Consider the following 23671-nt stretch of genomic DNA (forward strand, 5'->3'; position numbering starts at 1 on the left):
TTTCTCACCTCAGTCTTAAATGACCTCAGTCTTTATTCCCTGCTTGAATGTGATCCAAATCCCTCCATAAAGGGGTACGTGCATGCTAAACAGCATAAACATCATGCAATACCCACAGCTAAGATATTTTACAGCCATTGGATCAGATCACAGTTCTGCAGTCCTATCACAACTAGTTGTGAATGCCTGAAGAGGGGTCCTGACCTGAAATGTCATCTGCCCTTTTCCTCCACAGATGCTGCCTGGCTTGTTGAGTTCCTCCAGGACTCAGCGTTTAATCAACTTTCCATCACCTGCAGGTCCCTTGACTCTCTCGTCATGAACAGTGGTGAGCAATTAAGCAGCCGATGGCAGAGAAGGCTGAGCAAACGTCCCTACCCTCAGTGATGGTGGTACCCAGTATTTGATTGCTAAATACAAGGATGAAACAGTCACAGTATTTTTCAGCCAGAAATGCTGAATAGGTGACACAACATGGCTACCTCCAGAGATACCCACCATGATAACAGCCAGTTAACAACCAACCACAGGATATCAACAAAGTTACTTGGCTCTTGACCCCTCAATATCTTTCCATCATCTAAAAGGCACAAATCAGGAGCATGAAGGAATACCTTCAATGTGGAGGATAAGTGTAGTACCAACAACTTGCAAGAAACTTGTCACTGCCCATGACAAAGCATCCCATTTTACTAGCACCTGACCACCTTACACATTTATTCCCTCCACCGTTAACACACAGTGGCTACAGAGCCAACCATCTGCAAAATAGACTGCAGCTACTTGCATCTCCCTATCCAAGACTTATACAACCTTAAAGCACAACAACATCAAGCCCACAAGCGCCCCACCCCATGCAGGTTCCACTTCAAATCACATACCAGCTAAACTTGGAAGTATATTGCTGGTCCTTCATTTCACCGGATTTAATCTTGGAACTCCCTGATGGGAGAACTATTACCAGAATCACCGCAGTGATTCAAGAAGGTGGCACACCCACCATCTTCTCAATGGTCATTGGGGAAGAGCAATCAGTGCTGACTTTGGTGATGATGCCAAGATCTGGTAAAGTTCATTAAAAACATACAGTTGAGTTTTCTAATTTTGATGATCACATTAAGGTGACTTTGTGAATAAACAGCCCAATCATAAAATGATCACGTTGTACATCATTGGAACAAAACCAAATCATATCATATGCACATCTCAAACAGTTCATTAGCTATATCTGTTCAGTACAAAGTCTGATGGTGATACAAAGCTTGCAATTCACAATACAGTATTCACATTATAAAGCATGCAATCTGATCACTTCATAGTCTGTTAAAGAATTTGTGAATTTTTCTGTAAAGGTAAGAATGTGGTTAACAGTCATCACCAATATCTTTGCACGAGTTAAACAATGTCCAGTGAGTACACATGTACTGTTTCATGCCACCACCAGGGGCGCCGCACGATTGGCAGCCCCGCCAAAAATAATGTCTCAGACTACACACTTCATATTTACTGCACTGTGTGATTATATAGATACAAATTAAACTTGCCATAGGAAGTTAGGATTTGTCTGCCCCAGTCTAATATTCATTGTGCAAAATGTGATATCTGGTTCACTTGGCATTGACAATTCTGTATGGAGTCCCATTCTTTCAGATACTAATTATCAATGGAGATTTTTCTTAAATTTAAAAAAAGAAAAGGATGCGGATAGGCACCTGGAGAACTTGAATTTAATTAATAGAAGGACGTGGAATTAGTAGATAAAGTCATTCAGGGTAAGTATTAGACCACTGAACGGTCATAAAAGCCCATATGGTTCGCTGAAGACTAGGAAAGATACCCATCTTCCTTATATGGCCTATATATGATTCCTGATCAATATCTACTCTTTGAAATTACCTAGCAAGCCACACAGTTGCGGAAAACTGCAGTGAAATTCACCACACAGACTATGAAAATGAAGGCAGCAGTTCATCATCACTTTCTCAAGGGCAGTTTGAAGAAGGGCATCTTTATATGATGGCCATATATGGAATATATATATCCCACATAAATATTTTAAAAGTAGTATCTGATTTGACTAAATCAAATATTCTTACATTTACACTTTCAGACTTTGTGCTGCTCATTCGTGATCCTTCAGTAACTGGTTAAGGAGACACAGTGCTGGTGATCTGGCTCATTCAAGCCCTGTGCAAGATGCAGTGATGATTACAATAACCTGCAGAACATAACCAACAGAGTCTATGGGCAGGTGCCCACTACACACAGCCAAATTGGTCCGATGTGTCAGAAAGTTGAGCTCTGAAGACCCAAAGATCTTTTGATCTTCCACCACAATCAATCTGTATGACTCTAGACAAGCCGATTTTGAGAATAATTTTCTATTTGGCAAGATATGAGCAGAATGCATTGGGTTTGCAGAAATCACGGACACTTTTGCAGTGGCAAAGACTATGATTTATAACTGGAACAGGCATTGCAAGTTTGATCAAAAATCTGGAAAATACTTCAGTTCAGGAGGAATTAACAACATGCTGTGACTTCCTCTCACAGGTTGAAGGTCAGTCTTGAGGTGCTCCAGAAGAGGTTCTGTGTTTTTAACGAGAGTTCTAGCACAGTGGACAAAGTTCAGAGAGAGCTCTGGTCAACATTTGTATTGATGGAGTTTAATATGCACTTTGTGTGGATATTGTATCAGGCAATATGCGGAGGTGAACTTGAATCATGCTTTCCCTGCCAAGAGAGCGGGGACACATTCAGTGATATGCTCGGGACAAAAGGAGAAAGTGTTTACATGCTGACATGAATAAGACCATGAGACCACATCTCCCTCGCTCACACTCAGCCGCCTCTCTGGAACAGCCCTGGGGTGCTGTTGACGTGCGAGTGGGTTGGAGCCCTCGTGTTCAATTGCTCACAGATAGTCTTGCTGGTTGTCGCGTCACCTTTCATGGTCCCTGTTTCATTGGGTGTTTCCCTCTGTGTCCTGTCGCAAAAGGAAGAGAGTATTTTGTCCAGCAAGTAATGTGCCACCTCCTTGAGGGGAAACGGTCCCTGGACAATCTGGTCCTCACAACTGGACCCTGCAGGCTCCTAGTAGCCATAGATCCCGTTTTCGACCCAACCTGATTCTCTGCTTCTTGATGCTTGGTCACTGCAAGACTCATAAATATCATTAGTCACAAAGCCGCTCTCAGAGCAGTGACTGTCGACGTTATCATACTCTCCAGAGAGACTGTGCAAGCCTCGATTAGCTGGAGTGGTGCGGAAGGATGTGGTGTTAATGTGAGGGTGAGTTCCAGTCAAGTCTGCCTCTGACTGCTTTCTGATGATGTTGTAGATCTCCAGGTTTGGCGACTGGGTTCGGACGGGCTCCATCCAGAAGCTGTGCTCCTTCACAACATTTTCACTTCGTTCCTTCCTCCTTAAAATAAAATCATTAACTTGAATTGCCAGCCAGACTAAGACAAATTTGGATCACATTTCCCTTTCTCACTCTGAGTTGCCCTCCCAGTGGGAAAGGAGGTGGGGGAAAGGAAGGGGGGAGAGTGGGCTGGGGTGGTGAGTGGGCTGGGGTGGTGAGTGGGCTGGGGTGGTGAGTGGGCTGGGGTGGTGAGTGGGCTGGGGTGGTGAGTGCATTAAGCAATGTGAATTCACACCGATGTTGACGTTACGTTGTCCCTCACGGTGGGGTTGGGTGGTCCATCATCGTAGGGTTGGGTGTCCGTCACTGCAGAGTTGGGTGGATCGTCACCGTGACATTGGGTGGTCTGTTGCTGTGACATTGGGTGGTCTGTCACCATGGGGTTGTGGTGGTCTGATGCTGAGAGGTGGGGTGGGTTGTCAATGCGATGTTGGATTATCCATCGTCATAGGGTTTGGAGCTACGCCACCATAGGGTTGGGTGGTCTATCACCACGGGGTTGGGGGGGGGGGGGGGTCTGTCACCATGAAATTAGATGGATCCATCACTGTCGGGTTGGGTGGTCTATCGCGGTGGCATTGGGTGGTGCGTCCGTCACCCTGACGTTAGGTGGGTAGTCACCATGGAGTGGTGGTCTGCCAATGCCTGGGCCACCTGTCATTTCCAACTTACCTTCTCACAAAGAAACGGAAACAAAAGACTGCACTGGAGACCAGCAACAGGAGGAGTAGGGGGATCGTTGGGATGATAATGTAAATGATGTTGAGAGAATTGCCTGCAGAAAATAAATGCTCCAATTACAAAGGTAAACCTGACAGTTTGAAGCCTAGTGAGCAGGGTAGAGCATGTGCATCTTGCTTGAAATATTCAAAATGAAAGTGAACTTTAGAAATGTTTGTACACATGGGAAGTCACTTGGCCCATCATGTCTGAAATAACTATCCCAAACTAACGTCACCCTCTAGTAACTGACCCACAGCCCTGCTGGTCTTCCAGTATAATCGGTGTACTTTTGAATTGTGAAGTTCACTCTCTCGACTGCTTTTCCAGGCAGTGAGTTCTGGATCCTCACCTCCTTCTGTACAAAAAATTTCATTTTCCACAAATTCCTTCTTCCAATTATCCCACGAATCACCCTTGCTCGGGAAAACACGTCCTTCCCATTTACTTAAAATAATTTTACATCTGCCCCTCAGGCTTCACAATCCAAACTCAAGGAACCCAACCCCAACCCCACCCCCAGCCCACCCTGTCTTTCCTAACAGCTGCAATTGTCCAGATTTGGCAATGTCCCTTTAAACCTTCTCTGCTCCCTCTCCAGGTCAACCACCTCTTTATTCTTATGTGGCGACCACAACTCTACAACTGCAACTACAACAGTGTCCCTCTACAACTCGAGGGACACGGCCATGGTTTACTGTCACTGTTTACCAATCCAGCATTTGTTCTCCACCCTTATCAACCTTGCCTCAGCCAATAAAGGAAACATTCAATATTGCTTTAGAAAGATGGTTTGGGGTAAATGCTGAGCTAACTGCTCAGCTAGGGACGGGGTTTTGAAAAGGTCTCTTGAACTATCTTCAGGAATTTCAGATTAAGGAGCAAAAAAAAAACATTCAGGATTCCTGCGACATTCCACAATCAATCTCCAGGTTTGGGTTTCAGGCTGAAACATAATTCAAATCAGTTATGAAACCCTTTGACCATGACCGGGCATGTATGAGTTATAGGAGGGCATCAGATAGTCAAAGAGGGCCGACAGTTCAATGTGGGCCAATTCCTCCCAGCAAGAAGTTTATTTTGAAAAAAAGATGAAAGGGGCATTTGTGTTTTTACACAGAGAGTGTTGTGCCTGGAACATGATGCAGGGGTGAGGGTGGATACAGAAACAGTACTGGTATTTGAATAGGCAACTGGATGTGCAGTGAAGGACACAAAAGGCTGGAGTAACTCAGCGGATCTGGCAGCATCTCTGGAGAGCATGGATAGGTGATGTTTCAGCTAAGTCCCTTCTTCAGACTGTTTTTGGGGTGGGGGGTGTAAAAAGTTGGGAAAGGGGAGAGGCAGTTCAAAGCATGGCAGATAATAGGTTGACATAGGCAAGGAGGATTTTGGAACAGAGATAAGAGGCCAGAGATAAGAAAGGAAGGCGTGAGGCAGGTTTGAAGAGTTGCGGATTGTACAACCAGAGGGCAGTGAGGGGGTGGTTTGGTGGGGGGCCAGGTTAGGCATGAGGGAAGGTGGGGGGGTGAAAGAACGGTGTGGTTTGGGAAGGAATGGGTTGTGGATATTTGTGAGAGGTTACCTAAAATTGGAGATATCTATGTTAATACCATTGGGTTGTAAGCTACCCAAAGTGATTCTCCAGTTTGTGACAAATGTCTGTGGACCACGAGTCACTTCCACCACAGATTGGTGAGACCTTCCATTGATAGGGGCTTCACGGGATTAGTGCAGCTTGGTATTGGTCAGAAATAAACACAGGAGGCAGAAGCCTGTAGCCCAGTAAGATACTGTGTGTACACATTAAAAAAATCAGTAAAGTAGGTTATGCCATCGTATCACATATTTAGAGCATGTAGTGGAGGATGATTTACATCCCATGCTGCTCAGTATTCCATAGTTACCTTCTGATTTGCCAATAGTTACAGGTGAATCCTTCTCCCCCTCAGTAACTGGAACTCCCGATTCATCTAGATGCAAAATAATTAAATGCAAATGTTTAAATGCAAATAAATGTAGGTTCTGCCATTATCCTTGCTCAGTTAGGGCTCAGTATTTAAAGATGAGGAAGTTGGTTGCTTCTTAAGGCTGCTGTACTTCCTGCCACAGTCCTAGCCACCTTTAATAATAATAAATGTTATTTATGGGCGCCTTTCAAGAGTCTCAAGGCCACCTTACAAAAATTTAGCAGGTAGAGGAAAAACATGTAAGGGGAATGAAATAAATAGTAGAGACATGACTAGTACACAAAGTAAAGACAGAATTCAATTCAAAACACAATATGAGGCAATTAATGCACAGATGAAAAGGGAGGGGGACGTGGGGCTAAGGATAGGCAGAGGCGAAGAGATGGGTCTTGAGGCGGGACTGGAAGATGGTGAGGGACACGGAATTGCGGATCAGTTGGGGGAGGGAGTTCCAGAGCCTGGGAGCTGCCCTGGAGAAGGCTCTGTCCCCTAAACTGCTGATGTTGGACTTGTGGATGGAGAGGAGACTGGCTGATGTGGATCTGAGGGACCGTGATGGTTGGTAGGGGGAGAGGAGGTCAGTGAGATATGGGGGGGGACAGATGGTGGAGGGCTTTGTAGGTGAGGATCAGGATTTTGTAGGTGATCCGGTGGGAGATGGGAAGCCAGTGAAGTTGTTTGAGGACTGGAGTGATGTGATGCCAGGATTTGGTGTGGGTGATGAGTCAGGCGGCTGCGTTCTGTGTGCATTAGCTGGATATCACCGCTTGCTAAATGCAACATGTACTCTGGTGTATAGTTGACTGACACATACAGAGGGGTTGGAAAAGGATAGTCGATGCTCTGGGTTTACTGTGCAACTTAGAGGTTTCTGGAATTGATAAATCACCATGTGTAGGAAGGAACTGCAGATGTTGGTTTAGAAGAGTCAAGTCAAGATTCAAGAGTGTTTTATTGTCATATGTCCCAGATAGAACAATGAAATTCTTAATTGCTGCAGGGCAACAGAATATGTAAACATAGTAGGTTACGAGAGAAAGTTCAGAGTGTATATATACACATACTCACAAGTACACACACACGCAAAAAACAAACAATAATAGTGCAATAATAATAATAATAATTATAGTCTATTGTAGTTCAGAGCTTATATGAGGTTGTAGTGCTTAATAGCCAGATGGCTGTAGGGAAGAAGCTGTTTCTGAACCTGGTCGTTACTAAAGGAACAGGTGACGTTTCAGTTCAGAACCCTTCTTTAAATTGCCATTCCCGCAGTGAATAAATTAACATTCTCGCACTGTTGCTCAAACCTTTCTCTTTCATTACTTCATATGTAAAGGTTTGGAAAGATTTCTCCCCCTTATTGCTTTGTTGATTGCTAAATTGTACTAAAGTCAAAACACTCCAGATGCTCGAAAATCCAAAATAAAACTGGAAATGCTGGAAATACTCAGCAGGTCAAGCAGCATCTATGGAACAAGAGACTAATACTTCATCAGAACTGAAAATGTGGAAAAAAAAAACCCCACAAGAACAGTCCAGGTAGTTAAACGTTGCAGAGAAGGTGGAGGAGGCATTGGTAAATTAATGAGGGCAAGAGAGCGAGTAAACAGGGTGTACTGTTAGTCAGAGCTTTTGCAGAGAACTGAAATTAAAAGGGCATTGTTGGAAATAACCAGCAGCTCATAGAGTGTCTATTAAAATAGAAAAACAAGTTAATATTACAGCTGGATGAATTCATCCCCGATTCTTTGTTTTCCTCTCTATCCATTTCAGGAGAAATGTTAACATTTGGGTCGGAACCCTTCTACAGACTCGGAACCATTGAAGAAGGTTTGCGACCCGAAATGTCACCTATTCCTTTTCTCCAGAGATGCTGCCTGGCCCACTGAGTCACCCCAGCACTTAGTGTCTGCCAATAATTAACCATGACCCAATACCTACACTCAACATATTCATAGACAAAACGTTTCACCATTAGGGACGGTGTCAGCTCACCCATCTCCTCCCCCGACAACCTTTCGCCCCCATGTCATTCCCTTGTTCCTCAAACAGTCACACCCGCCAACCTTCTTGCTCAGCCAATGAATACATTGATTCTTACCTGCATCAGATCCATTATCTCCAGAGGGAACTAGGGTCCGATTCAGGGCAGGAGTCAGGGTTGGACTCGGAATTGTAGAAACTCGAACTAGGAGCAAAAAACACACGGAAACCGCAGTTACGGGCTGTGGCTATTCCAACTCCACCAGTGCCTCACAAACCCGCACACTCATTTACCGAGCAGAACCGGAGCAGCAGGCATATAGCAACACCACCACCTGCAGGTTCCTTTCCAAATTACACACCATTCTGATTCTGAACTACATTACCAAACCTTCATCATCACCGGTCTAAATCCTGGGCCTCCCAAGTCAACTGTGGGAGTATGTTTACCGGTGGGACTACAGAGGATCTAAAGTTTGGCCCAACGCCACTCACTCAAGGGCAATCAGGGATGAGAAATAAATGCCAGCCTTGCCAGTGATACAGACAACTCAGAACTGAAAATATATATGTAGTTGGCATTAGAGATCAGCAGGTGAAAATCCCTTTCCCAGCCAAGGCTCTCCACCCCCAGAGCTCAGCCCCTAATGTCCAGTCACCCACTGTCAAAACCACCCCAAACCTCTGTGAACCTTGGATTAGCCCCTTCTACAGCTGACTCTGTGGGATGCTCCCAGGCACAGCAAAGCTCAGCCTCAGCCTTTCCCCAGAGATCAACCCATTCCTTAGTCCGTGATGAAGGATTGGGAGTATGTATCAGTCAGGATGGTGTGTGATCTGGAGGGGAACCAGCAGTCCTGTCACACTCCCATCTCCATGCCAGAAATTGAAGAGGGCTGGTTCCACTTGTCCCAGCCCAATTCTTGTACCAACCTCCACCAAAGACAAAACGCTCTCCCTAGAACCTCCTTAAGCTTCTTCCACCACAGGCCTGATCTCCCTCCAGAGCTGGGCCAGCGCTGCGTACCAAATCTGGTCACTCTGGAGCAGGAGAGAGAACCTCTGATTCTCTTGCCAGCAACTACACATGAACACGCTAGCTGCTCGTACAGCCTGGGACAGACAGGCAGCTCTGAATTCGGATCTCTTGGCCGAACCTTTCCCTAAGCATGCAGGGTTACCTGGTGCATACTTGCAGATGAAGTTGTTTTTCATGTTACATCGATCGTCATTCCATTGATACAAGTACGGGCCTCCCATGCCGGAAGATGCAGAGGGTTGGTGATACATCACGACACACACTTCACTGCCACACGATGGCTCGTCCACATACCAGTTCCTGAAAGAAGCAACAGTTGTCAACTAATGGCAATTTGACAATGGGCAACAATGGGAATGTCATCTTAGATTGAGAGCACACGGTTTCTATCTTCTCCTCTCCGATTCTAAATCCCAGTCAAACAGTTCCTGGGTCTAATGACAGTGGGAGCTGGGCTTACTTTATGCTGTGTTATGATGACTTGTTTCGTTGTTCTTAGGTAGAATAATTAAATGCTCAGACCTATACTTGTCCACCATCACAAGACCGACTCAGTGAGCGAGCGAGCAAAACACAGAGACTGAAGAGAACCGAATGTGAGAGCCAGCTATAATTGCAATGTTCAGCCAAGAACCACTCAGTTTAAGACCCACCACCAACTTCTCAGTAAGTAAGTTTATTGGCCAAGTATTCACATACAAGGAATTTGCCTTGGTGCTCCAAGGGTAACTGGGAATGTGCAAAAAATGCTGGCACTGCCAGAGACACTTAAGGACCTGTCCCACGAGCATGCGACTGCTTGTGGCAAGCGCGACCAAACCAGAAGCGGGGGGCACGCGGAGGTCGAGTGATCCCGTATGAGTTGACGTGAAGTTCGAGCGAAGTCCGCGGGAAGTTCGCGCTAGGCGTATGCCGTCAAGACGCTGCGTATGCCCATCGAGGCGGTGCGTACGGCCTCAATGCGGCTGCGGGCCGGCAGGCCATTGTCGCGCAGAATGTTCGGACAGTGTCAGGTTTTCGGAGCCCCGTGCAGATGTTGGGACCAGACCCGCACAACTCCATACGGCTCTGGCGATCGAAGTGGAACCGGCCCCGCGAGGCCGTACGGCTCAAGCGACCACGTTAGGTCGCGCTTGCCCCATGCAGTCGCATGCTGTGGGACAGGCCCTTCTCTCCCAAGAACGAATAAAGAACATAATATGCTTGCAAATGGGCAGCACAGTGGTGCAGCTGGTAGAACTGCTGCCTCACAGCACCAGATACCTGTGTTTGATCCTGCCCTCAGCTGCTGTCTGTGCAGAGTTTGCACGTTTACCCTGTGAGACTGTAGGTTTCCTCCGGGTGCTCCAGTTTCCTCCCATATCCCAAAGACGTGCACATTTGAAGGTTAATTGGCCTCTGTAAATTGCCCGTAATGTGTTGGGAGTGAGAAAGTGGGATAAAATTGAACTAGTGGGACCGGGTAAAGGGTGGCCGGTGTGGACTCGGTGTGCCGAAGGGCCTGTTTGCATGTTGCATCTCCAAACAAAACTAAACTAAACATGGTGGAACATAGCATAACAGCATTGACAAGGTTGATAATAACTCCAATATTTGCTGTATCTACCATGGACAGTAGAAGGATGCCCACCTAAACTTTGCATCGCTCCCATCCAGCCACTGGTACAGGCTTGGACAATCTGCTGAAGTCTCGCTGCCATTCACTCGCCGCGAGAGTCCAATCCAGAAATCTCCATCACCAGCAGACAAGCCTTGGATCAGTTTCTCAACGAGCTGCTGCTCATTTTCGGACTCAATGCTGAGCAGGACCCCGCCATCGCTTTGACATGCATGTTCCGCCTCTTTGAACCCCAACCTGCGTGACGCATCTTTATAGTAGGCAATTTTGTAACATGGTCGCTCAACACCCCTGCGACACACTGTCTGACCTGCGCAGAGAAAAAAACACAGTCAGTTAAAGTCGGCCAAATAACAACTTGCATTTATGGAGCAATTTCATCAAATTTGCAATTTCCAAAGCACCTCACGGAAAGATGATTAACCAAAATGTGTTGACCAACCTTTAGAAGACTAGTTGCTTCCCTTTTTTAGAACGTGCAGTTCTTCTGAACTTAAACAAATAATCAATTGTATCCCTACTTAAACAGACAGGGATAAGCACAGAAATAGTCTCCTTTGCCCACCTAGTCCACAATTATCATCAAGCACCTATTTACACGAACCCAACATTGATCCCACTTTCTTCTCTCCACATTCCCATCAATTCCCCCCAGATTCTTCCCCTCATCCGCATATCTGGGCATTTTACAGAGGACAATTAATCCAAGATGCACATTTTTCTTTGAGGTGGGAGAAAACAGCCACAGCTGGGGGAAACCAATGCAGGCACAGGAGAAGAGTGCAAACTCCACACATGCAGCACCCAAGGTCAGGATTGAACCCAGGTCAATGGAGCTGTGAAAGAACATCTTCATTAGTTGCACTGCTGTAAAATCCAGGCAAATGTCTTAATGATTTTGGATCCTTTCTGACCAATTTCACTCTTTGATGCATCTGATGAAACAGAAAGGAGGCCTGTTGTGGCAAAGTTGTATTAAATGTGACGATCATAAAGAGAATGGATTGGTTGGCATGGGCACGTTGGGCTAAAGAACCTGCATCCATGCTATATGATTCAATGACTCTATTCTAAACCAGAAATTAAACCTCTTTCTTCCTGCCCATCTTCTCAACTTGGAGAGGTGTTGGATACACATGGAGATATGTTCAACCACTTGTTTAGGGAAATATTATTCTTCAGTTTAGAGCCAACGTTCAAATCCTTTCTTCGAATTGGGAAGTTACTGGGTGGAGAAATAGGAAACATCTGTTTTAATTCCTTTTCATTGTTCAAAATAATGCACATTGATATGTTTCCTAACATATGTAGAAATATACCAGGCCCTGGAGCTCAGTTACTGCACATCCCCCACTACCAAAATGAATTCAGTGCCTTCCCAATCCCATGTAACTCCTGGCCAGTGGTTCAGATGACTCCAGGCTGATGTCTTCTGAAATTTGAAAATCAAACAAAAACTGCAGATGCTGGAAATCTAAAATGAAAACAGACAATGCTGGAAATACCCTGCAGGTCATGCCACATAAAACAAACAATCTTCGACCTGAAGGGCCTGTCCCACTTTCACGACCTAATTTACGACCTTTTTTACTCGTGGACATTTTTCATCATGTTGAAAAAACGCCCCGACCTACTTGATGCCACGAGCACCTACGACTAGCATCACGACTTACCTACGACCTCCTACGACCTCGTGACGACCATGTTGTGAGTATGAGACAAGGGCCAACTCGGCAGAGGTCGTGAATTAGGTTGTGAAAGTGGGATAGGCCCTTTACTCTTAGTTTAGTTTAGAGATACTGTGTGGAAACAGGCCCTTCGGCCCACTGAGTCTGCACTGACTAGCAATCCCCGTACACTAACACTATCTTACACACACTCGTGACAGTTTACAATCTTTACCAAAGCCAATTAACCTACAAACCTGAGGTACACAAAATTGCTGGAGAAACTCAGCGGGTGCAGCAGCATCTATGGAGCGAAGAAAATAGGCGACGTTTCGGGCCGAAACCCTTCTTCAGAAGGGTTTCGGCGGCCTGAAACGTCGCCTATTTTCTTCACTCCATAGATGCTGCTGCAGCCGCTGAGTTTCTCCAGCAATTTTGTGTACCTTCGATCTTCCAGCATCTGCAGTTCCTTCTTGACAACCTACAAACCTGTACGTCTTTGGAGTGTGTGAGGAAACGGTAGCACCAGGGGAAAACCCACGCGGTCACAGGGAGAACGAATAAATTCTGTACAGACAGTACCCATAGTTATGATCGAACCCGGATCTCTGGCACTTTAAGGCAGCAACTCTACCGCTGCGCCACCGTGCCGCTCTCTGTATCTCTTCCCATAGATGTTGCCTTCAGGAATATTTGTGCATGGTTGCAGTGCCAATGCTCACCTGTTGGTGGCTCTGCCCATTAGCAAATGGTCTAATGTTTTAAAAGTCTTTCATTCTGAGTACAGTGCCACCAAGGGGCAACAAGGTACGCACTCCATTCTATTAAAGCTTTATCTACTTCAAAGAGGTTGAGATCTAAATATGACAGACATGCTCAGAAATTGCAACACAAAATCTTCAGTCAAATTAACATGCATTCACCTCCACACAAACAGAATCCTAATCATACCAAGCTATTCTTCAATATTGTCTCTTTAGAATTGTACAATTCTCATGCTTTCAGCCCTGTATTTCTGCATCTAAATCATAAGAGAATTTGATTTTTAACCAATGTCATAAAGGTAAACACATCTAAAATAAACTCCACAATCTCGTTGAGTGAAACAAAAAAATAATCTTGCTTTACATTTCTCACAGCAGCGCAGTGAATCTGCAGTATACCCTCTGATTCCTTCCGCTACTGAGCTGTCTGTGTGGAGTTTGCACGTATCCCTACGACCGGATGGGTTTCCTCCAGGTGCTCCGGTTTCCTCCAATATCCCAAAAACGTGTGGGTTTATAGGTTGTGTAAGAAATAACTGCCGATGCTGGTTTAAATCAAAGGTAGGTTTATAGGTGAACTGGCCTCTGTAAAATGCCACCAGTGTGTGGAGAATATATTAAAAATTGGGATAACAGAACTAGTGTGACTAGGTAATTGATGGTCGGCATGGGCCAAAGATATTTATCTTTCAATCACTATTGTGATATCCCTAAATGCATATGATCTTCTATCTGTAACCATATGATCTTCTATCTGTAACCATATGATCTTCTATCTATAACCATATGATTTGGTATGGATGCACATTTTGATATTTTCACTTCAACATTTCAGAGTTCCAATAGTTTTAATTATGGCATGCCAAATGCTGCATGTAATCTGTTGAAAATCCAATGCCTCAAATCTCTCTGCTTTTCATCCACTTATTTATTCTCCCCAAATAAAATTGTTACTTTAATCCCCCAAATTTAGAGCTTAGCGAGGTACAGCACAGAAACAGGCCCTTCGGCCCACCGAGTTCATGCGGTCCAGCGATCCCTACATTCTAACACTATCCTGCACACCAGGGACAATTTACAATCTTTAGCCCCAGTGAAAGCCAATTAACCTACAAACCTGTACAATTAAATCACACAAACATTTAGAGTGTGATGGAAGGGTGCTCTCAAAATGGAGCACCCAGGCGGGGTGATAACCCATGCATTTTAGGTCACGGGGGAGAACGTCCCGGTCTGAAAGTAAATTCCGTGAGTCCCACAAACATGTACGGCCCACAGTTCCACCCCGGATTGAAACCCGGGTCTCTGGTGCTGTACCGGAGCAATCTTTACCAAAGTAACCTACAAACCTGTACATCTTTAGAGTGTGGGTATCACTGCGATCACAGGGAGCGTGCTGCCCTTAAATAATCTGCCTCAAACATAAGACACGATTTAATCCACTGCAATTAAGTCCATTCTGTTATTTCATCATAAACTCCTGGCAATGGCATCAAGTCTGGAAATTTAATTACAGAGATGTTTTAAGTTTGTCTGCAAACTTTAACACAGCTCTTTATAGGCCCATATCAAAATAACGGATCAATATCCACGTCCAAATCTTGTCTGGTCCTAACCATATTTCTCTGACTCCAGCATTCAACTGCACAGCCTCCCTTGATGTTGTCAACATGGAAAGGGTACAGAGAAGATTTACGAGGGTAGTGCCAGAATTTGAGGATCTGAGCTTAAGGGAGAGGTTGAGTAGGCTCAAACTCTATTCCTTGTAGCGCAGAAGGATGTGGTGTGATCTTATAGTGGTGTATAACATTATGAGAGGAATAGATCAGGTAGATGCACAGAGTCTCTTGTCCAGAGTAGAGGAATCAAAAACCATAGGACAAAGGTGAGGGGGGAAAAGATTTACTAGGAACCCGAGGGGTAACTTTTTCACATAAAGGGTGGTGGGTGTATGGAACGAGTTGAAGCAGGTACATTTAGGCAGGTTCATGAGTAGGACAGGTTTAGAGTGATATTGGCCAAACACAGGTAGGTGGGACTAGTGCAGGTGGGACATACTGGTCGGTGTGGGCAAGTTGGGCTGATGGGCCTGTTTCCATGCTGTAAGACTCTATGACTTTCAGTCCATGAGGAGGTGGACAATTGTCTCATGCATACTGTAGCAACCTTGACTCCAGTGTACAGTGGGACTGGCACTCTGTGCTTGAAGGGTCTCAAGAATACTTCATTCTCAAATGCACCAGCAACAGAACAATTCTGACTTGTTGTGGCTTTACATACACGTTAATGCAACAACACAACAAATAACAATACAATAATCAATTCTTATGCTTGGTAAGCAGGCCATAATAGTACGAACTAATGTACGTCGTGCAACCTAAACAAAGTCCATAGTGGATCGTTGCTGTGGTAGGTTTCTGGTTAGTGTTGTGTAGGGTTCAAGAGTCTGATGGTAATGGGAGAGGGCAGTTCTTGAAACTGGTGGTCATGGTTCTCAGGCTCCAGTATCTTCTCCCTGGTAGCAGCGAGATGAAAGTGTGGTCAGGTGTGGGTCTTTGATGATATTAGCTGCCTTTTGGAGGCAGTGCTCTCTGTAGATTCCCTATTGGAGAGATCAACGTCCATGATGGACCAGGCTACCACTTGCTGTAACCTCTTTTGTTCTTGGGCATTCAAATTACCGAACCAGGCTGTGTTGCAACTAGTCACTATGCTCTGACAGGATAGCCCCTTCTTGCCACCAGCCAAGCAAGATTTTGGAAGCATTTGCAATGTAGCATTCCTCTTGTGATTTGATGATTTGCTCAGAGAACCATGTGATAGGATCTGCTGTCTTCTGCTGCAGGACCTTCTGTGCAGACAGTTGGCATGTTGATGTGGTCAAAGTTGTTTTTTTTGCACAAATATTCTGTGAGGGATGGTGTCATGGTCCAAATGAAAATAATGTTCTACAGTAACTTGGCCAGTCTCATCCTTCACACCACTGGAGCAGCAAGAATTTCATGTACCTGTACATCACCGTACTTGTGCAAATGACATTGAGTCTGTGTACACAGTGTTTACATACAGCTTGACACACACACAAGTGATGAGGGCTATGTTGAATGCGCTTGTAGATTTGTACATGGCATCCCTGTGAATACGATCCATGATCTGGATGTTCAAATTAAATGGAAGATGCCCTTATTGATGGCCAAGGGCAGAGGCGGGATATGGGCCACATCTACAGCATGCACAGGAACATCAAAAGCATGTCCCACCAGGTGACAAGATCCTCTCACGGAATCCAAAGAAAACACTGTTGCCTCATTTCCAGATTCTGCTTCACCTTGGCTGTGTGCTCCACCTGGTTCGTGGTCTGTGCCCCAGCTCCTCTGAATCACATTCCCAGCATCTCCAGGTAGTCGGTTCCAAAGGTGAAAGGAACAGAGGATGGGTCAGGCCAGTTTCAAACAACGTGACCTCTATTTTGCTGCATTCTACTCTGGTTTTTGAGCCCGGTTCAAAACTGGTCGCAGATGTTGATCATTCTGCTGCCTGGCATCATCGCCTCTCCGATGAAAACCTTTCTGCCATCAACGGAGCAAAGAACTTACAGTAGGTGTCCTCAAACATTGCTATCACTGTGAGGACAACTCTGGAGGAACTTTGCTGCACAGAGCAAAACAATTCTTATTCATTTTCATCCCCCCTTAATCTGTATGAACACACAGCCACACAAGCCTGGACCTTGCTGATAATTGTGGAGAAACCGAGAATGAGGAAGTGGAAGGGGGCAGGGCATGAAAAGAGCTAATTTTACAGTCATAGAAACATAGAAAATAGGTGCAGGTGTAGGCCATTCATCCCTTCGAGCCTGCACCGCCAGAGTAGAACTGACCAGTCAGAGTAGAACTGATGAAGCTTTTCTTTCAAAGAATCCAATCCTAATTCCCATTCCATAATGCTTCTCACCATGAGCAGAAGTACTGGTGCCGGCTAAATAACAGGCAATACAAATGGATGTGAGGATTTCTCGGTGCTCCATAACCCAAAGAAACCTTATGGTATCGGGTTAAACATGGGCACAAAACCTCATCCTGATTACCTCCTAATGTCCTACCTTAAATGTTGATCCCCTGGTGAAAATCACCAAGAAAAACTTTTGGGAAGAGCTGGAAGTTCTGCTCCCTCACTGCTCCAGTCACCCAGGTTCAATCCTGGTCTCCGGTGATGTCTGCGTGCAATTTGCACATTCTCCCCGTAATTTTATGGATTTCCTCTGGGCACTCCAATTTCTTCCCATGTCCCAAAGTTTATATACAGCTTGACAACACACAAGTGATGAGGGCTATGTTGAATGCGCTTGTAGATTTGTACATGGCATCCCGTGAATATGATCCCATGATCTGGATGTTCAAATTAAATGGAAGATGCCCTTATTGATGGCCAAGGGCAGAGGCGGGATATGGGCCACATCTACAGCATGCACAGGAACATCAAAAGCATGTCCCACCAGGTGACAAGATCCTCTCACGGAATCCAAAGAAAACACTGTTGCCTCATTTCCAGATTCTGCTTCACCTTGGCTGCGTGCTCCACCTGGTTCGTGGTCTGTGCCCCAGCTCCTCTGAATCACATTCCCAGCATCTCCAGGTAGTCGGTTCCAAAGGTGAAAGGAACAGAGGATGGGTCAGGCCAGTTTCAAACAATGTGACCTCTATTTTGCTGCATTCTACTCTGGTTTTTGAGCGCGATTCAAAACTGGTCGCAGATGCTGATCGTTCTGCTGCCTGGCATCATCGCCTCTCCGATGAAAACCTTTCTGCCATCAACGGAGCAAAGAACTTACAGTAGGTGTCCTCAAACATTGCTATCACTGTGAGGACAACTCTGGAGGAACTTTGCTGCACAGAGCAAAACAATTCTTATTCATTTTCATCCCCCCTTAATCTGTATGAACACACAGCCACACAAGCCTGGACCTTGCTGATAATTGTGGAGAAACCGAGAATGAGGAAGTGGAAGGGGGCAGGGCACGAAAAGAGCTAATTTTACAGTCATAGAAACATAGAAACATAGAAAATAGGTGCAGGTGTAGGCCATTCATCCTATCGAGCCTGCACCGCCAGAGTAGAACTGACCAGTCAGAGTAGAACTGATGAAGCTTTGCTTTCAAAGAATCCAATCCTAATTCCCATTCCATACTGCTTCTCACCATGAGCAGAAGTACTGGTGCCGGCTAAATAACAGGCAATACAAATGGATGTGAGGATTTCTCGGTGCTCCATAACCCAAAGAACCCTTATGGTATCGGGTTAAACATGGACACGAAACCTCATCCTGATTACCTCCTAATGTCCTACCTTAAATGTTGATCCCCTGGTGAAAATCACCAAGAAAAACTTTTGGGAAGAGCTGGAAGTTCTGCTCCCTCACTGCTCCAGTCACACAGGTTCAATCCTGGTCTCCGGTGATGTCTGCGTGCAATTTGCACACTCTCCCCGTAATTTTATGGATTTCCTCTGGGCACTCCAATTTCTTCCCATGTCCCAAAGAAAGACAAGATGGTGGGTTAATTGGCCACTGTAAATTGTCCCCAGAATGGGATTTGGAGTCAATGGGAGAGCAGGGAAAATGAGTGGGAGCATGGGATTGTTTTGTGAGCCAATAATCAATAAAGTGATGTAAGGAATTGTTTACATTGCCTTCAAACAGTTGAAGAATTGGTCAAATCTTGGACCAAACATGGGCCAATGCTCTGAACTCATGAGGTGAGGGGAAATTGAGTGGCAAATGGAATGCAGTGTAGCAAAGTGTATGGTCCTTTAACTGTAGCATGAAGCAGCTCTGATAATATTAAAGTTAAGAAGAAAACATTTCAATGGTTGGAGTTATAACTTGCACAAAACAAGCAGGTTGTGGCTGTAGATGATCCATTATCCCAGCTCAACACTATAGGAGTTCCTCATGGCAGTATCTCAGCCCAGTCACCTCCGGGAATTTAATTGAAACCTACCAAATACTGAAAGGCCGAGATAGAGTAGACGTGGAGAGGATATTTCCAATGGTGGGAGAGTCTGAGACCAGAGTAAATAGACATCTTTAGAATGGAGATGAGGAGAAATTTCTTTAGCCAGAGGGTGGTGAATCAGTGGAATTCATTGCCACAGATGGCTGTGGAGGCCAAGTCACTGGGTATTTTTAAAGTGTGGATTGACAGGTTGGTAATTAGTAAGGGCATCAAAGGTTACGTGGAGAAGGCAGGAAAATGGGGTTGAGTGGCAAAAATAGATCAGCCTTGATACGCAATGAGCCTAATAAGCTAATTCTGCTCCTGTGTCTTATATCCTGGAAATGAATAAAAAATTAAATAAAATCGATGAACATGACCGCACTTATTAAGTTATTTGTATGACCACATTTTGACCCCTGGGGCTGAATTCCTGGCATTGACCTCCCATAGCTGGTGGTGCTTAGAACAGCCCCCCTTCAGGGATAAGACCATTAACCAAGATGTGTGAGATAGTTACTGTGGTTAGAGACAAGCAAGTAACTACAGAGGCTGACAGATTATTGCATATTACTGGGATGTGTGATACAAAGCAAGTAAGAGGTCATGCAAGGACACAAAGGGGAGACTCATGAATGGTCGAAGTCTGAGTTTATGGTTATATCAACTTTTCCTAGATTCCACCACTGCAACAGAAAGTTCCTAAAACTTCCTAAAACATTACTTTTATAACTTGGAAAACTTAAATCATTTTCCGTAGCCCTGGAACACCATTCGAATTGATGTAAAGTCTCCGCATGGTCTAACACGTTAAACACTCTAGCAATTACTCATGCATTCCAAAGCTAACTTAACCTTTCTAGGGTGTGATGCTCAGAACTGTTGTCATCTAACCAAGACTTGGTATGTGTGGCAGATATTTCTCATCTTATATAAATGTGCTATCATCATTCTGATAAACTAATTCTTTGCTACACGTTTTTGTGCTTCATTAGTTCATTCGGTGACCTTATGCCAAGGTCATTCATTCTCTTTGGACTAAGGGTTCTCCAGTATTCCCAACAAGAGGACTAGATCATGCTGATCTAATTTCCAAGCCCCCACTGCCCACAGTCAGTCTATATGGACAAGGTGAATTCACAGAGCCTCTTTTGCCGGCGCTCCACATCTCAGCATCAGGGATATAGTCACCCCTTAATGTCCTTTACTCTAGGTAAAAATAGCATCTTTCCAGCCTCTCCGTACTCAAAACCTCCAGATCTGGTAACACATTCAAGGATTTGTTTTGCACATCCTTCCTATAGTTGGTGACCAGAACTGCACACAGTACTCCAAGTGCGGTCTCACCAACAACTTATCCAGTTTCATCATGATGTCCTATACTCACCGTCCTGACCCACGAAGGCAAGCGTTCCAGACGTCGTACTTGGCCTCACACCTCACACTTGTCCAAGTTAAATTCTATCTGCCATTACTTGGCCCACTTCCCCAGTTCATCTAGATCATGTAATAATCTTAGATAACATAGAAAATATATACAGGAGTAGGCCATTCGGCCCTTCGAGCCAGCACGGCCATTCAATATGATCATGGCTGATCATCCAAAATCAGGACCTCGTTCCTGCTTTTTCCCCCATATCCCTTGATTCCATTAGCCCCAAGAGCTAAATCTAACTCTCTTCTTAATATTCTTTACTGTTCTCTACGACACATTTTAGTGTCAACTGCAAACTTACTGATCATGTCAACAACACTGTTATCCAGTTCATTAATATTCACAAGTAACTACTGTATCTTCTGTATTAACGATTTTTCACTATTTGAATAATGCTGAGCTCATTTTTCTTCTGCCCAAAATGGATTACCTCACCATTATCTACATTGACATCAATCTGCCACTTTGCCAATTAATTGATCAGCCTTCATGTAATGTTATGTGCCCAGCTCTGCCCAACCACCAATCATTGTGTTATAATAAATGTAACTATTTGCCTTTTTACTATATTACAAATCAAAAATAGATAAAATAATTGAGGCCTCCTCATAAACGAGGCAGAGTGATTTATTTCTTCCCACATTGTGGAGTTACCCACTATCCCCACACTCTGTCTTCTACTGCTTAAAAAATAATCATAATCATTCATTTCCATCATTTCCCAACAACCTTAATAACTTTCACCAATCTGCAGGGTGGAAACATATCAAATGCCTTCCATTGGATTTCCTGTGTCTACTTATTAACTTATATACCCCCACCCCCAAAAAAAATCAATTATGTTTATTGTACATCACCTAAGTTGAATTGGAATTCATTGCCACAGAAGGCTGTGGAGGACATCAATGGATATTTTTAAGGCAGAGATAGATAGATTCTTGATTAGTATGGGTGTCATGGGTTAGAAACATAGAAACATAGAAAATAGGTGCAGGATTAGGCCATTTGGCCCTTCGAGCCTGCACCGCCATTCAATATGATCATGGCTGATCATCCAACTCAGTATCCTGTACCTGCCTTCTCGCCATACCGCCTGATCCCTTTAGCCACAAGGGCCACATCTAACTCCCTCTTAAATATAGCCAATGAACTGGCCTCAACTACCTTCTGTGGCAGAGTTATGGGAACAACTCAGAAGAATGGGGTTAGGAGTGAAGGACATGCACAGCCTTTCTTGCTGGGGGGTATCTTGCTCCCTGTTTATCCATTGATTGATTGAAAGATACAACATGGAAACAGGCCCTTTGGCCCACCGAGTCCATGCTGACCATCGATCATCTGTCCACACTAGTTCCATGTTATCCAACTTCCTCATCAACTCCCTACTACGAGGGGCAATATAACGAGGCTAATTAACCTACAAAGCTGCATGTCCTTAGGATGTGGGATAAATCCAGATCACCTGAAGAAGCCCAGGGAGAACCCAGGGAACGTGCGATCACCGTACAGATAGCACCTGAGGTCAGGATTAAACCAGGGTCTCTGGCACTGTGAGGTAGAAACATAGAAAATAGGTGCAGGAGTAGGCCATTTGGCCCTTTGAGCCAGAACAGACATTCAATATGATCATGGCTGATCATCCAAAATCCGTACCCCGTTCCTGCTTTCTCCCCAGAAGATCTACCAGGCCACTGTGCCATCTATGTTCGCCTCTCTGACAGTTTCCATTCATTCATTAATCAGATAACCTTGTTTCCATCTTATCCCCATGGCCACCCTGGAGCCATTCCTTTCCCTCGCCCTCTTGCTGTTTAACAAGCTTGTTTTGTCTCCTTCCCAGTTCTGATCAAGGGTCTTCAACCTGAAATGTTTCTTTTCCCACAGATGCAGCCTGGCTGCTGAGCATCACCAGCATTTGTTATTGTAATAATATTACAGGAGGTCTATCAGCTCCTCAAAGTTACATTCAATCCGTTTCACTAACCCACTCTTTCACTTGCAATGTTTCTCCCTCAAGCATTTATTCAGTTCCTTTCAGGACTATCATGAAATCTTTGTGCTCCAAATTATCTGGCAATATATCCCAAATCCTGACCACACATTAAATAGTTTTTCCGCAAGCCATCCTGGGTCGTTTTGCCATTAACCATGAATCTGTAAGAGAACAAAAAGTGTTTGGAAATACTCAAGGGGTCAGGCAGCATCCAAATAGAGAAAAACACAGCCACATTTTCAGGTACTCCAATTCATACCATACTGCAGTACTCAATGGATATCATCCCACTGGCAACTCTATTTTCTATAAAGAAAAGTGGGCTGAAGTAGTGTCCCAACCAGAAATGTTTCATACATTTTCTCCAGAGATGCTGCCTGACCCGCTGAGTGAATCCAGCCATTTGTGTCTTCCTTTGGTAAAAACCAGCATCTGTAGATCTTTCTTATTTCTTGATTTTCTATGTTTAAATCTTTCTTAATTTTGGAAAGCTCAGTAAAATACATTCTGCTGTGTTATAGTTTATCTGTCACTCATGGCAGCTGTCAGGAAGGCTGGGATAGGAATGGATGATAGAGAGAGATAGAGGTAAAGAGAGAGAGAGAGTGGGGGAGAGAGATGGGGAGAGAGGGGGAGATAGATAGCAATATCCAATAAGACTGCCTTCACTCCGCCATGTCTTGACATCATCCATCATCCATGGCATTAAACCGGATTGCTGTTACACCAAGTGATATCGACTGGTTTTCGCTCCCAACTGACCGGCGGCAGATGAATGGAGAATGACTATGTTACAGAAACTGAACTCACTATATTGTGTAATTACCACCCCCGTCACCCCCACCCCCCCCACCATCCAGAAAATTCAATATGCTCAATCACATTAAACATTTTAGTTTTCAGAAGTAGTACAGCGAAAATTATAATTTGTCACCAATTCGCGGAGTTCTCAATAGCTTTCGCTTTTTTTTAACTAAATTGTGGTAATTCTAATTACCCAAAAACGTTAATTTGCGAACAATACGAACTTTCCCTTTCCTTTTTAAAAGCTAAATATCTAGTG

The 23671-nt window shown here is 44.6% G+C and overlaps 1 protein-coding gene across 1 annotated transcript in view; it reads right to left on the minus strand.

Moving 5' to 3' along the window:
* Positions 1-1012: 1012 nt before the first annotated feature.
* LOC129712363 (layilin-like) overlaps positions 1013-23671 on the minus strand; it is a 28973-nt gene continuing 6314 nt past the window's right edge. The window contains exons 2-7 of the mRNA XM_055660721.1: positions 10770-11067; positions 9282-9439; positions 8219-8305; positions 6052-6117; positions 4097-4199; positions 1013-3424 (exon numbers count right to left, since the gene is read on the minus strand). Coding sequence (XP_055516696.1) covers positions 3094-3424; positions 4097-4199; positions 6052-6117; positions 8219-8305; positions 9282-9439; positions 10770-11067 — 1043 coding nt within the window. The 3' untranslated portion in view covers positions 1013-3093. The remainder of the gene's footprint in view (positions 3425-4096; positions 4200-6051; positions 6118-8218; positions 8306-9281; positions 9440-10769; positions 11068-23671) is intronic.

This window comes from Leucoraja erinacea, chromosome 32 (assembly GCF_028641065.1).
Source record: "Leucoraja erinacea ecotype New England chromosome 32, Leri_hhj_1, whole genome shotgun sequence".
Classification (NCBI taxonomy): domain Eukaryota; kingdom Metazoa; phylum Chordata; class Chondrichthyes; order Rajiformes; family Rajidae; genus Leucoraja; species Leucoraja erinaceus.